Below are 16,105 nucleotides of genomic sequence, written 5' to 3'. Positions count from 1 at the left end.
ATACCTGATCTAAACTGTTACTTTTCTTAGTCAAGTCAGCCTTTGTTTAGCACAATGTTGTAAATAACTTTTCTGAGGTACAGGAGATAAATTTTTGTTCCATAAATGGCTGTCATCATGTGTGTTGTTTCACCCCTTACTGACAACCCAGAGTAATGTTTGGCTAGAGATATTTGTTTTCCACTCAGATTTAGGTCTCCAATACTGTCCAACACTGCAAAGCCCAGGTCATAGATGAGACATAACGGGGTGTCCTGTGTGCTTCGTAAATAAGGAAATAGAAATGCAACCAACCATGTGCTGCAATGAAAACAGAAGTTAGCATTTGATGGAATGTGTATCCTGTGTTAAATTTCTCAGATTTATTTTTTGCCATGATTTGATGCTAACACAAAAACATCACTTGAAGTCAGAGATAGTAAAAATGCCAGCTGCTCCGAAGTTTAATAACTACTTTTCCCTGAAGACAAAGATAACAAGCAGATTAAAATAGATAGCTGTGGAGGTAGCTGGACTGACACTATGGAACCCACTTTTGTGCTCTACGATTCAGTTCTTTTGAGACTTAAATATTGTCATTATTGAGGTTCACAAGGGCATGTAATACATAAATCACATCTATGGAAGTGAAGTGATAATTTCTTTTGATGAATAGGAGGTAGCTATTTGTGGGTGAGAAAAGTACCATGTTTTCTTGTGATTTTTTATAATTTGAACAATTACATCAGCTGTTATTGCAGGAGTGCTGCAGGAAGGAAATGCTAGCTGTCTGCATCAGAGCTCATTTTGATTGCTGTGCCGCAGGGAGCTTCCTCCTCCTCCAGCATTAAGAGAATAGGTGAAAACTAACCATGCAGCTCTTGTGAAGTTTCAGGGCGGTGTAACCTTTCCTTTTAAAAACCAGTAATTGTTTGCAAAATATGTGGTGATCCATTCAGTGATTGTGTTGGTTGAAGTAAAATCTTGCAGTAAGATTGATATGAAACCTGCACTTTAAATGGAACCCTTTGAATTGAACCTGCTATATAATAGACTTTTATGAACAGAATGGATCATTACAAACATCTAGCCTGAATAATGACATGGCAGGTGAGATTGCCAACTGCTATATTTCACATATGATGCAGAAGATGTCTGTTTAAGCTTTCTCTGGTCATTCCCTTAAAGCAAGGTGGAGCAGCAGCACTGCAGGTTATGTGTATGCTTAATCAATAAAAAGAATATTTATCTCCAGAGCTTGATCCTTGTCATTATTTCTCTCTGTGTCTGTCTCTGTATGGTGTATCTGTGGATATCCAGAGGACTTATTTAATGTTACTTTAAATGCAGGTGCACCCTCAAATGCACTACACATACTCAGTCCCCCTCTGTCCACTGGAGCAGGGATGCTCTGAACCTGTACTCCTTCACTTTCACCTCTAGCCATGGTACGTGCTAGATGATAGATGGTGTGACCCTCCAAGGCTGTTCCTGCATCCTTTTGGGTGCTTTGCAATTGCAACTGCTCAGGCTTACTGAAGTGGATGTTAGAGCCCAGCTCAGTACCTTGGTGTATGATTTGCCTTTCAGCCCCAGACGCAGCGATATCGAAGCAGAGATACTGGGGAGCTGTTTCTCAGCAACACCCCATCCTTCCCACTTACACTCTGCTTTCCATGGATATATTTATGTGGTATTTCACAGGAGATGTGAACTCACTCTGCCCACATACTGAGCCCACTTTGAGTGAGTCAGCTCCATCAAACAAGCTGAGTAGCTCTGGTTAACATGCTACAAAGCCTGAGAGGTTAGGAGGGAAAGGTTAACAGCTCTGCTAAGTGCAAAAAGAGGGCTTGTGTTAAAAGAGGGAGCATGTGTCCTCCTGCTCATTTGTAGACATCCCCAAGGGGAAACAAAATTAAAAATGTAGAAAATTCCTTTGTAAAAACTTCCATACTCGAGTTACCCCCGCCTTCTGTACTTACCTGGTCTGTGTCTCATACTTGTTGTAGGAGTTTGTGTATGCCAATAAATCTTGTGACCCAGAGTCATTCCTAGCCCACCCTCATCTCAGATATTCTGCTGGAGAGCAGTTTTCTCCCTCTAAGTCCCTTTTGATAGAACAGAGCTGTTTTCTGTGTGCAGGAGCTGCTGTAACAAGGTGAATTTTTTAAATACCAGGGAAGGATGAGAGCTGGGCTACCTTGCTGCTGTGCCACAGAACCCGCTGGTGGGATGTAGCTGTGCATGCTGATCAGAGCTCTCTTCCCAGGATATTGCTAATGGCAACCTCTTGACCTGCCTTTGTCTAATAGATTTCAAGTGGCTCCAAGCCGTAGCTCATCAGCTCCAGAAAAATATGACTTCTAGGCTGTGTCATTTGCAAATGTAACCTCAAAAAGCAGTAACAGCCTTGCTGTGCCCATATCAAGGAATACAATTAATCATATAATTTATGTTTATAATGTGATTTTTAAATTTTTAGACTGCTTTTTTGTTAGCTGATATATTATTGTACAATACCCATATCAGCTGCACCTCAGTCAAGTTTTGGTGTTTATAAGTTTTTGAATACCAAAGGGAGAAAATAATTCCTCAGCCTCATGGTTTATCTGGGCTGTCTCCCAATGGAGATATTTCAGGGTAAAGAATCACTCTTATTTCACGTATTAAACAAGTCTGGAAACATAACGTTGTCTTACAAGAATTTTTGATGTTACTTTTTGAATGCATTTTCTCCAAATGTTCCAAATCCTTGAAGCAAATAGTTTTTAATTTCTAAAATAAGTTTTTGTTTCCTGTAAACAATTCAAAACAAGAGAACAACTTGGTTATTTCTTGTGCCTTATTTTGGTTTAAAAACCCTGAGATGACATTCAAGAGAAAATGAAAATGTTCTGTTTCAAAAACAGAGTAAAAATAAGTAACTTTTATTTTGACATCTGGGAGTGAAAATCAAATTTTCTCTTGTTAAAGCATTTTTTTGTGACAAAATCACTATTCTAACTTTTGCCATAGTGCTTTTTTTTTTTTTTTTTTTTTTTTTTTTTTTTTAAGTGGAAGAAGGTGCTGGCATTATGGTGAATATATTGAATCCACAAGGACTGAAAGTGTCCATAAAACTGAAACTGGCTGAGGCAATGGGGTGCTGCTGATCAGAGCAGGGATGTCCAGCTGTGTCTTGTCTTTGCTATTTCATGAGATGGTAAATGAAGCAATTGTTACCTCCTGTTTCTTTGGACTTGAGAGCCACAGTCAGAGCCTAAGGATGTGCCAGGTGCTGCACAGACCAGGGGAACAACATAGTCCCTTAAGGAGAGTGCTTACAACATGCATGCAGGACAAGGCACAACAGAGAGATGCAAACAGGAGGAGGACCAGGCACCCATGCCTTGGACTGCAATAATCTACTCACTAAAGAGGAGTATGGAGGGACTTGCCTGAATGCCAAAAAGTTGTACAGTAGGGAATGGTATGCTGACCATTTTGGAGGGGTACATGAGTTCCTTAACAACGATTTGGGGTTCAGCAGTGAAGCGCCTTCACAACAGAAACCAGTTGATCAGATGTGAAGAGAGCAAAGAAGAAGCAGAAGGGTATGAAGAGAGAAGAGCACTTGGAGTTGAGAAGAGCATTGAGTGGATGTGATGGTGGCTGCAGCAGCACTCTGAGCTGTGCAGTTATTTATGATAGCTGGACAAAACAGGTCTTGTAATGATGCCATCACAAGAACTGGCAATCTGGATTAGCTCTGGACTAATATGCAAATAGTCTAACAACTACTCGGCTTTAGAGAGGTGAGAGACTGATATCCTACACATCTGTTGTGTGTCTTCAGCAAATTTTTTCTAAATTGCTTGTTCTAAAAGCAGGGCCTTTGGAAGCCATCCACATTATTGTAATAAACCCTGCTCATTGCTGCAGAACTTAGGAACAAGATGAGGACTGAGGCCCTATTGCATTAGCTGCTGCATGGGCATAAAGCTGTGAAGAGATATTTGATGACAACTTCTATTCCCTGTTGCTATTTAGCTTTTCTTAAGAAAATTGTTGGGTTGTGGTGTGGAAACCCAGAGTTATAGAGTTATGAAATAAATGAGAAGAAAGCTGAAGTATTCAAATGATAGAAGTTCAGGGTGAATAGGTGAAGATACTACAGGCCACTAGAGATGAAATGTCTAAAAGATCCAGCAGAGAGGAAAGAGTTCCTTCTCTGAGCACAGAAAACACCCCAATGATCTCAAGTGGGATGTGGGCTTGGGCTTTCATGGCCTGTGCAGCTGCTCCTTACAGCTTGTGTGGGTTGACTCCTCCCTTGTTATTCCCTTGTGCTGACTGTAGAGCATATCTGAATAGTGAAGAGATTTGCAATTAAGAGAAATGCTTCAGAGAGCTAAAAAAGCTCTTGTTTTTGCTGAATGTATATTTTGTTGCATCTTTTTTTCTTTTTTATTTTTTAGGCAATTAAATTAACAATTAGTAATTTTTAGGGTGGTCACCTGCTTTTACTAAACACTGAGATTTGATCCCTACATCTTCTAGCAAATAAGAAGGCAAGGAGCTGGATTAATCATTGCAAAGAAAGCTGTTGCCTGGGTACCTTCATACATCTGCATTACTGAGAGGAAATGACCTAAAAAAAAAAAAAAACATGGAAGTGTTTACAAGCCAATGTTTTATTCTTTCACGTGTGCCATCTCAACTGCACCTCTGCTTCATCTATCCTTCCCTCCTTTCCTGCATCAGGCCTGGACAGGGAAGGTGAGGCACAGCAGATGGTAGGCTGCCTGTTGCTCAGTTTAGAAAGCAACTCCTAACATTTGGCTCACACCTGTCAGCAGACTCCGTATACACTTGTTTATCCTCCTCTGTACCATATGTTTCCATGCAAAATCAGTTCCAATGATCTATTGCCTTATTGCTATCACTCCTATTATGGATGTAACTGAGCATTTCACAGTCATTAATACATTTAGCCTGACAGCATCCCTGCTGCGTAGGCATCTAATATCTCCCACTGTACAGATGGGTTAGCTCAAGCTCAGATCCACAGCTCCTCAAAGGCCTCATTGAAATCAATGGGAAGGAAACACATCTCCAGGGGATGAAAGTTTGGGAGAGAAAGCTGCGTGCTGGGTTTCACCCAAGGAATTTGCAGTGGAGTGAGGAAATTTCTCAGTGAGATCCTACTTGGATGCTCAAAGTGCGTGTCCACTCTTGATTTCCTGACACAGAGCTGCTCCCTGCCTCTGCAAACCCAGCAGAACTGTGGTTGCTGTACTCATCAGAAGATACAGTTGAAAAGTTAGTTAAAAACCCATTGGCCCAATATAATGTTAGCAGTCAGCTCAAAAGTGTTCTGCCCTAATGAGAAAAAGTTGCTAAGGACCAAAAAATGTGCTTCTGCTTCTCTGGAGACTGTCTCCCTCTTCCTCTACTCTTTGCATTCTTGCTTGCCTCTCAGAAAAGAATTTCCTTGCAGCCCTTCAAGTCTATGTAGGAGAGGAACAGGATTTTCTAATATGCACTGTATGTACCTATCAGTCACCTACTTATTAATTATAACTAAAAGCATGATTAATCTGTCACAGATAGAGATGCTAAGTAACCTGAATCAGGCAAATGCATTTCTGTCACCTACACAAAAGGCAGCATTATTCTCAGATTTTACAGCTGTGTGTACTAAAGCCCATATCACAGCATCTGCAGAGCACTGGTGGTGCCTTTCTGCCACAGATGGGATGAGGTTGCATCATGCATATCTCACTGTCCCCACAGAGCCTGTGCAGTGGTTTATTTTCTCAACACTAGTACAGTTTAATGAGGTTATAATTTGCAAATAATTTTGCCTTTTAAAATTGATAACAACTACAGTTATAAGAATTATTTCCAGGGACTCATAATGACTATGGCTGAAATTCCTCGGTGGAAAGGGTTGTCATGAAGACCAAGGTGCTATTTAAGCCTGCAATGAGTAGGAGCTAAGAGGTGCAAAGGTCTCCTGCAAGTGTCAATGTCTAAAGAAAACAATTCTTCTGATATGGCCCAAAATATTTTTCTCTTCTGTGTTCCTTTTCTCTGAGTATTCAAGTGATCCTTTTTTTTTTTTAATAGCCTAGATGCTGGAAAGTTGATTTTCAGGCACCAACTTGAGCTTGGTAACCACACTTGAAACCCTCATCCATCCATCCTGTGAAGCAGTGAATGTATGGATATGCTAAATCACAGCTAATCTACACTGTGTAAGGTTTAAAATGTCCTCAAGAAAAGCTTTTCACATAAAAGATTTTCAAAACTGACACCTCCAGAAGGCTAATTATACCCTACGATATACGGAGCTGAAGACATGTAAGTCAGCCATTGAAAGAACAATTCTACTGATGCCTGGGTGACCTGCCTTACTTGATGCCTTATTTCTGGATGGTTAAAATAATCATTGGGCTCATTAAATATATAATCTATTTTATATATATATAAAAATAGATTTTTATTAGATATAGATGGTATTTTTTTTTCAGTCCTCTTATAATTTAAATATATATAAGGAGCAAAAGCCCAACTTGAATTTAGTATTTTTACACCTACCAGCTTTTTAGTTAAATAGGATAAAGTTTTATATAAGAGTTTTGATGTGAGCTGCCTGAGACTGCAAGATGATCCTGGCAAGCTGTAATCTGCACCCCTCCTATGCTGCATGCCTCAGTGGCCCAAAGGAAAAAACCATTGGTCTTCATCTCAATAGGTACCTTGCTGCACGCAGGCAGTCTCAGACAGTAGGTTTCTGAACATGCAGATTTATGGAAGTTTGTTTTTTTTTTTTTTGTTGTTTTTTTTTTTTTTTGCCTTAAGCAATGCAGTAGTCAAGTAGCAATTAGTGGAGAAAAAGTAGAAGATAGATAAGAAAATATAAACTGCTCCAGAGCAAGTGTTGTTTGTGTGGCTTTTACAGTTCTTTGTTTAGCTTTTTTTTTTTTTCTTTAAATTGCTCTTTAGTCATCACAATTTGGTGTAAATGCAGTCCAGAGTAAATTGTTTGTAGCCATTCACATGTACTATAGTGGCACAGAAATGAAATCTGGGAATGTTGCCCTTAATGTAGCAATTTCAACAGTTTCTTGCAAATCTGTGTTCTCCTACCCTTTCTTATTAATAAACATGATATCCTTCTGTTTGCTCTCCTTTCATTATGCACAGCTGTACTCTTCTCTTTCATCAAGAAACAGTCAGAATTTTGTTTGTCACACTTAAATACTAATTTTTCCCCTTTATTTATGAATAGCAGGCTTAGATTTTCCTTATGGAATAGAAATTGAAACAGCCCTGACATTTAGAATGTAAAGGAATTGCTCCAAATGATTATAGTCGTGTTAAAATGAGTCACTCACTTTTGATCCAAACTTCCTGACATACACATTCATATATATTAATCATTGTGACATCATTGAAGGACTATTTTTACCTTTTTAATAAAAGCTGAGTGCATTTGTCAACTCATCAAATCATATTTAATCCAGTGAACATACAGACTGGTTAGGAAAGACACATACTTCCAAATAACAGCACAGTTCCTTTCTACATGTCTGAAAATGTGTGTGTAAAAAAATGTAAAATGTTTGCACTCTTTGAAATGCAGGTGAAAACCTCACTGAAAAAAAAACCCAAAAACCACATAAGGAATTAGTTTTACTCAGGAAAATGAAACTTACCTGTCCACAAATGCATGGTGTAAGACAAAGATAGGATCATTTGCAGAGCCTTGTACTTGGGACATGGAGCCATTCATGTAGATGTGAAGGGCGTTATGCAAACCGCTTTGTGCCGGGTTTGATATCGCAGTCTGAGGATCAGCAAAGCCTGCAGAGAAAAATCACAGGCTGATATGACAATGTGTATAATTCCTTTTCCAGTAACAGTGAAGATCAAAGTGCTTGCTTTCCATTCATTTATATTCAGCTTTTTAGACAAGAGCTTAGGAAAACTTGTAAAGGAGTGCTAATATATTTCAAAGGCATAGCAAAGATGAAATTAAAATAAGCTAAATTAAAACTCCTGCCGTGTAGCTAATGCAGCATGTCAGCAAATGTACTGCTTAATTGCTTTATATTTTTAAATTTCTTGCTCTATTTTGTCTGGCTGATAAAACACAACATAATCCCTATAGACATTTATGTGTGGACATTTATTTATGTTGAGAATACTTTTTTGCTTTATTTCCATTTTTAATCTCTGTACTTACAGGCTCCTAAGATAAAACAGGCTATTTTATCTCATCATATTAATGTCATCCATTAATGTTTGCCTCTACAGAACACGTTCTTTTATTGATAGGAGCCAACACAATACAATCTATAACCTCTACAGAAGGATTTGGTGAGTAATCAATCATTTTTTACAGTCAGACTTGCAGGACTGAAGTCTGTGGACTGCTGTTATTTTGGAGGACACTTAAAAGATGGGCTTTTGGAAGAGTTTGTACAGACCAACTCCCAAGCAGGAAATACTGGAAGATGAGTTTGTGCGTTAGTTTTTATCTTGGTAGCCTGTCTATATTTAAGTCTGAAGTTATAGCCCCACTCATCATCCCATCAGCCATGCCTCCAACCTACTTGCAACGACTCCTAGTAAAAGTCAACTCAACCATCTGATCCTTCTCTGGGATTTCCCCAGAGAATAGAAAGAGAAAGAAATATTGTCCTCCCAGTCTGTTTCTGAACCTGATGGTAGTTCTGATATTTAATCCATGCCACAAAGTCTCTCATATCTGTCTTTTCTGTTTGGTTACTGTAGGTGTCTTCTTCTCACAATTTCTGTAAGCTGTAGGAAGAGGAAGCTCAATAGAGGCACATTAAAACTTCTTCACAATTTAATTATCAAAAAAAAAGAGCTGTGAACAATATGGTCATTGGGTTGATCCTCAGTATTTCCCAAATATTGTTTTAGTTTATCATATCTGCAAGGTGGAGAAAATAAAGATATTAGCTTTTATCTATGGGAAATTCCTAATGGACTTTGAACACTTGCTTTATTAACTTATTTGGGTGAAGAGCTAGCATTTGAATGAGAATCAGTAATATACTGTTGAAGTGAATCTCCCAACAGTCTTGCTACTTGACTCTGTTACTCACACCACGGGGCAATTGCTGACTTTGCCACCTGGATTCCCTTTGGAGAAAATCTAAAACGCGCCAACTGTAAGTGGGTGTTCAGTTCAGGAGACTAAACCACAGCCAGTATGAAAAAAACCCTTCCTTGTGAAAACCCTTACATGCAACATGGAATTTGGGTCCACAGTTTCAGCTACCTTGCTCTGGATTTGCTCCTCTCTGAGTCAGACAAGGTATTAATTGAGACGTGGCCAGAGTTGCCTTATGAGTAGGGTCATACTCTGAACTTAGAAACCTGAGTTTTACACCCAACTGAGACTCTGATTTTCTGTGTGAAATTATTGCATTGCTTTGCCACTCTGGATGGGCCCTCATTGGGCCTTTTGTTGTCAGTCAACTTCTTCAAACAAGCGGAGAGCATCTGGCATGAACCCACTGGTATATATAAGAATCAAATAACAATTATGGCACCTAAGAACCAAAAAACCAGTAATAGCCATCCATCTTTCTGAGTCTATAATATGACAAATCTTTTGAAAAATTTAGGGGAAATCAGAGTTGAAAATATAATTAGGACATTTGGCGAAGGTAGAGTTGGCTTGCTTTGAATATTGTAAACTTTAGGGCAAAGTATGTCTGGATTCAGGAAACAAAGAAGAACACATTAACACCTGCAGATTTTAAGTACATCAGATATGGACCAGAATTCCAGAGTCTGCTTGGTCACTTAAACAGCAAAGGACAGAAGTTCTCAAAGTGAAAATTGGGCCCACAGAAATCTGCAGGATGGTGAATGCTATGTTTTATATCAAATCAGGGGAAAAAACAGAGTAAAATATTACTTATAAAGAATATATGTACATTGACAGTCTGTCCAGAACTCACAGGAAGAAGTGGCCACAATTTTGGATTTCTTGCACATGGTTATTGGAATCAGTCAATTTGGCAATACTGGGACATTTCTGTGAACATTAACTGGATAGCATACATCTGTGTATCATTCTGAAGCAATTCTTCCACTTATGTTCTACTGCATTAAGTATCTAAGTATGTTTAAGGGGAAAAAAACTTATTGCAGGGTCTGGGTAGACAGCTATATGTTTGATATCAGACTTTGGATGCTTCTTACATTTCTTAATGCATTTTAAACACTTGATCTAATCATTCATAAAAATACACTGAATACTCATTTTGGCTCTGGACAGCTTTTCATGGAACATCTGCACATAAGTAATTTATCTTAATCATCAAAATTTCTGCACTGGAAAAGCTTGAGCAACCCCACCCTCCAGCTCCAGATAATTGGGGTGCATCCACTCAGTGTCAAAGTTGATGTCGTGTTTAACCCCACACGTTAGAAGTTCTAACATCTGATCTCAACTCCATGTAGCTCAACTCCATATAAATTTGTAAGTTAGCAGGAATAAAGCCATGATGTGATGTCACTGTGACTTATTAGCTTGGGTCTTATTCTTTAGGCTTTTTAAAACACTTCAGTACAATCAGTTATGCAGGATGACATGCTAGAGTCGAGTCGCCCAAAAAGAACATGTGAAAACTTCAAAGTTTTCTCAGAGTACAGGAAACTTTGCTGAGGTAGCTGCTGTAAAATCACCTCTAAAGCAGATGTGAGACTACAGATGCAAGCAGTGAGCTGAAATAAGAGTTCTTCTTCTCTGTGTAGGGGAACTCTTCTTCCTCCAGCTGCCTTGCCCCATGCTGTGCCTTCCTCTCCTCTGCACTAACTTTACCTCGTCAGTCCTTTTGTGAACTGATTTCACTGACTATTCTGGCAGGAAACTACCCTGGAGTGTAGGATCTCAGGTTTTTTTCCCAGGCCCCTAAAATGCAGACTCTCAGATAAGGATATGATGAAGATAAGTGATGGTACCAAAAAAAGGAGGGAGAGCGACTGACAAATGGATGGAGGAGTCTGCAGTGAGCTACTAAATCATCTTGGCCAGTATAGGAAGCTGTAACATTGAGACATTCTTATAAACCTTTGGTTGATTATGGTGCATCAGAAATAGCTATCAGGACATACATCACTGAAGTGAAGTTTCTCCAGTGATTTGGAAAAGAGAAATATCAGTTTTAGGGCTTCATAAACCTTGTTCTGCTCCTGCTCCTAACACTGTGGACCAGCAACAGTGGCTCAGTGCATTTCAAGTAACTTTACTGAGCCAGGCTAAATTAAATCAGATGGAAATTTAGACAAAAGTTTATTATAATAGAAAATAATGATGCCACTCAAAAATTAAGGCTGCCTGATAGTTTTTAGGATGGTATATAGATGGTTCTCATTCAGCATGCAATTAGCTCAGGTGTATGTCTTTTAATAGAGCACTTAATTACATTAACAGTGGATTTTTCAATCTGCTATCAGAGACCATAGATGTCCATGCACCATCAGTCAAGTGCAGAACTTTATGTAGAAAGCAGGTAGTGTTTTCCTCAGTTGCTCATTTGCCACTGACTGAAGTGCTGTAACTACACTTAACAGCAGGTATGCAGAGCTGGGAGAGCATTAGCACTGCAAAGTGCTACAGAAGTGGAGGATCCATTCCAACAATCCTATCTGCTTTAATTATCTTGGGGAACTGCTTAGCATCTCTGGCATCCCTAGCATCATTTAGATATCCATAACAGTTTTGCAAGTGGTTTTCTGAACTGCAAAACAGTATTTCTGACAAAATAAATTTTAGTTTTGTGTGACTTTCTAGGCCAGTGGAAAGGACAGCTGGTACTTTAAAGGCCAAATTCTGCTTTGTTTGTTGCACGTTGAGGGGATTGATTTGCACTCCCAGTGAATTTGCAGAAAACACTAAGCTGGATGGTTCATCTGCTGGAGGCCAGGAATCACAGAATCAATGATGTTGGAAAAGACCTTTGAGATCATCCAGTTCAAACAAACATTCCGTGTCAACTTGACCATGGCATTAAATGCCATGTCCTCTCTTTCATTAAACACTTCCAGGGATAGAGATTCCACCACCTCCCTGAGCAGCCCATTACAATGTCTAATCACACTTTCTGTGAAGAAATTCCTCCTAATACCCAACCTAAATCTCTCCTGGCACAGCTTGGAGCTGTGTCCCCTCATCCTGCTGTAGTTTCTGGGTAGAGGAGACCAACCCCACTTGGCTACAACCTACTTTCAGAGAGTGTTAAGGTCCCCCAGGAGCCTCCTTTTCCTCAGGCTAAACAACTTCACCTCTCTCAGAAGCTCCTTATAAGACATGTGCTCCAGACCCTTCACTACCCCATTGCCCTCCTCTGGGCTGGAATAAGGCTCTGCAGAGAGATCTGGACAGGCTGGATTAATGGGCTGAGGAAAATTGTATGAGGTTCATCCAGCTGAAATGGTGGTTCCCAACGTGAATGCTACAGGTTTGGGAAAGAGTGGCTGGAAAGCCACCCATTGGAAAAAGACCTGTTAGTTGACAGCAGCTGCTCCAGTGTGTGCCCAGGTGGCCAAGGAGACCAATGGCATCCTGGCCTGGATCAGCCAGGGTGTGGCCAGCAGGAGCAGGGCAGTGACTGTCCCCTGTACTCAGCGCATCCTGTGCTCAGTTCTGGGCCCCTCATTGCATTGAGGGGCTGGAGCATGTCCAGGGAAGGGCAATGGAGCTGGGCAAGGATCTGGAGCACAAGTTCTGTGAGGAGTTTCTGAGAGAGCTGGGGGTGTTTAGCCTGGAGAAAAGGAGGCTCAGAGGGGACCTGATCAGTCTACAGCTGCCTGAAAGGAGGGTGAAGCAAGATGGGGGTCAGCCTCTTCTCATAGGCAACAAGCAACAGAAGAGGAAGTTACCTCAAGTTGCACAGGGGAAGTTTAGAATAGATTTTAGAAAAAATATCTGCTTGAACAGGGTGGCTGGGCATTGGAACAGGCTGTCCAGGTAAGTGATAGAAACACCATGCCTGGAAGTGTTTGCAAAACATCTGTATATGGCACCTGGAAATATGGTTTAATAGTGAAAATGGCAGGATTTGGAGATCATAGACACTTTTTCCAATCTTAATAATTCTGTGATTCTATGGTTTTGTGATGGACATGACAGTGTTGGACTTATGGTAGCACTCAATGATCTTAAACATCTTTTCCAGTCTAAATGATTCCATGGTTCTCTGAGTTCAACTTTTTCCCATTCTCCCTGAGTATGATTGTTTTCTTTAATAAAGTTTTCACATTTTAGAGACGTTCAGGCCAGATAGATGCATATGCATTAAAACAGGAGGAGCATAAGAATTTTAAGGCCATATTCTTGAAGCTCTTTGAAGTTAGTGATGTTCTTCTAGCTGCTATTTCTGCAGTATTTATGCCATTGGCAAATTCACAGGAAATTTTTCAGGGTTAAATCTTTCATACTTTCTCAGGTGGTGTTATTACTGTAATCTCTCTAGCTGCAAGATCCATGGATTTTGACCCATGTGACTGGAGTAAATCAAAGTTTGTGATTATCTAATTTAGACCATGTCACTATCTACTTATTTTTTCTTAAAATTTCTCTAGTAGAGTTTCAATGTGATCTGTGCTGAGTAGTCTTTCTAGTTCTCTAGCAATGACTCTTTGCAACCTGACAACTTTTTTTCAGTGCACAGCACAAATTTACCTAGGGGTGGAGGTTCAAACAGGGTAAGGAATGTTGGCTGTAGCCTGAAACTTTTTCAATTAGAAGTTTTCTGTTGGCTAACTTCATTTTTAGAAACCATTTTTTCTATAGCTTTATGGATTGCTGTGAACATACTGAGAAGAGTTTTCCAGATGAAAATTTCTCATTTCAGAAAAAAAGGGAAAATGTTCTTTTGAAATGAAATTACATTTTGAAATGTTTGATGTTTTATTCAGTTATTTCGTGACAAAGTAGCAGCAACAATACATAATTGTGACAGACAATGGAATGCTATGACATGGTTTGGCTTGATACCATTTGTCATGAGTTAATTCATGAATAATGAGTGATACAGGGTTTTAGAATTTTTCAGTGTTCTTCTGTGACATTGTGCAAAACTTAGAAGGCCTTGCTTTTCATTTGAAGTTGCTGTGAATAAACTAATTTCAACTGTGGAATCTGCTCATTGAGAAAAAGAAAGTCTAAATTTTTCAGCCATTTCTTATTCTTAGGTAGTAGCCTTCAAAGCGTCACACTCCAAAACTGAACTGAACAAAGAAGCCAAATTACTTAATTAGCAGTCAGCTAATCCTTTTCTGATCTTTCTGGATGCTTTTAAACTAGGCTGATTTTCTGTTCTCTTGTGTCCATGAAGTTTCCAATGAAGTCAGCAGTGTTCCCCAGTTAGGACCACGAATCAACGAAACCTATTTAAAATAATTGCTTCCAGGGGCAAAGTGTAAGCTGCTCTTAACCTGTTGTTTTTCATTCGTAGCAGAATCTGGTCTGTCACAGAGAGGGCAATTCATGGGCACAGCCTCATGGGAGTGTTTTATTGAACAATATTGACCTTTTCTGCTTATGGATGTTGTGCTATAAATTCTTCAGTGACATAATTTCTGTCTCTGCAGCAGCACTTTATGTTAGTCAAACAGAAATTTCAGCTGCCTTGTTGTCATCTGCTCACAATGATGCTGATACTTGCCCCTTTGAAGGTTGAAAGTTTCAGCCTTTGTTCCAGTGCACTGAAGAATGAAAAAACATTAAGTTTTGCCCAGAAGGGGATGTTCTATGTGATCACAAGTATTTTTCATTACAGAACTGAAACTGAGGTGTAAATCTCACATTGGTGTAAATCAGGAACTGCTCAATTACAGTTACTGACTTAGTTCTGTTCACCTTTTGTAAACCTAGAGTAACTCCATTAAGGTCAATGCACTTACTCTGGATTTCCTTACAGTCTAAAAGGAATTAGAATTTGACCCTAGGTGTATTGGCACAAGATTGTGCAAATAAGTAAAGCAGGGTTGAAAAATGTTTTGCTTTGAAAAAAAACAAAATGTTAGGATCTACAAAGGTCCTAACACATTTGAAAGAACGCAATAAAGAAGTAGGCACAGAGACAGTAAATGCAAATCACCAATCTAAGCTTGGCATTTTTACACAACAAAAAATGAAGCTAGCCATTTCTAAGGAATGAGTTAATGCAATTATAAGGGATTTTTTTTCAGTAAAATTTCTTTTAAAACTTTACCCCATTTTTTTTCAACATTAGCCATGAATTCTTGACTTCATTGCCATTCAGTATTCTGTTATCTAAATAAGCTGGTTGCAGAAATGTTTGTGGTCCTGTGGTCTGAAGTTGTGTTGAAAGAATTCAGGTTAAAAAACAAAATAAAAAACTCTCACAGACTGCTTTTGCTTTTGTTTACAATACCAGTAGCATGATGGTAGGTCCTCAGTAATTCATTACTTGTTTACTTCTATTCCTTTTTCTCTAATCCTTTGCATCTATTTACACACTTCATGGAGTAAAATGTAAGCAAACCTCTACTTAGTTATGTCATCTTTTTCTTTCCAATACTTCATGTAGTTTCTGTTTTCAGGGACAGAAAATGCAGCTGCGTTTGGAGATGCAGACAATTACTGTCTGGATTCTTTCTAGGCTGCAACGGACAAAGTCTGAATTTCTGATTATTTTTAAAAAACAAAATGGTCCACTTCTCCCAAAAAAGCTTTATGGCATTCCACATTGCATTAAGACTTAGACGGAACATATTGAAACTTTTTTAGACTCATAGAATGGTGAAGGTAGGAAAGGACCTTAAAGATCATCTTGCTCCAACTCCTCTGCCATGGGCAGGGATGCCACTCACTAGATCAAGTTGCTCAGGACACAAACCAGCCTGGTCTTGAACACTCTAGGGATGGGACAGCTTTTCCATTCAACATGTGCCAGTGCCTCACCATCTTCTGAGTAAAGAAATTTCTTCCTTATATCTGATTTAAACCTTCACTCTTTCAGTTTAAAAACATTGCCCCTTGTCCTCTCTCCATCTGCCCATATAAAAAGTTCCTCTCCCTTCTTTTTTAAGCCCCCTTAATGTACTAGGAGATCCCAGTTATTTA

At 39.3% G+C, this 16,105-nt stretch overlaps 1 protein-coding gene across 1 annotated transcript in view; it reads right to left on the bottom strand.

Annotated features, from left to right (window-relative positions):
• The window catches only part of TYR (tyrosinase), a 42,151-nt gene that overhangs the window by 14,406 nt on the left and 11,640 nt on the right, over window positions 1-16,105 (bottom strand). The window contains exon 3 of the mRNA XM_059840360.1: window positions 7,686-7,833. Within this exon, the coding sequence (XP_059696343.1) occupies window positions 7,686-7,833 (148 nt within the window). The remainder of the gene's footprint in view (window positions 1-7,685; window positions 7,834-16,105) is intronic.

This window comes from Haemorhous mexicanus, chromosome 2 (genome assembly GCF_027477595.1).
Source record: "Haemorhous mexicanus isolate bHaeMex1 chromosome 2, bHaeMex1.pri, whole genome shotgun sequence".
Taxonomy (NCBI): domain Eukaryota; kingdom Metazoa; phylum Chordata; class Aves; order Passeriformes; family Fringillidae; genus Haemorhous; species Haemorhous mexicanus.
The sequence above is the reverse complement of the archived record's forward strand: the minus strand, read 5'-3'. Positions and strand labels throughout refer to the sequence as shown.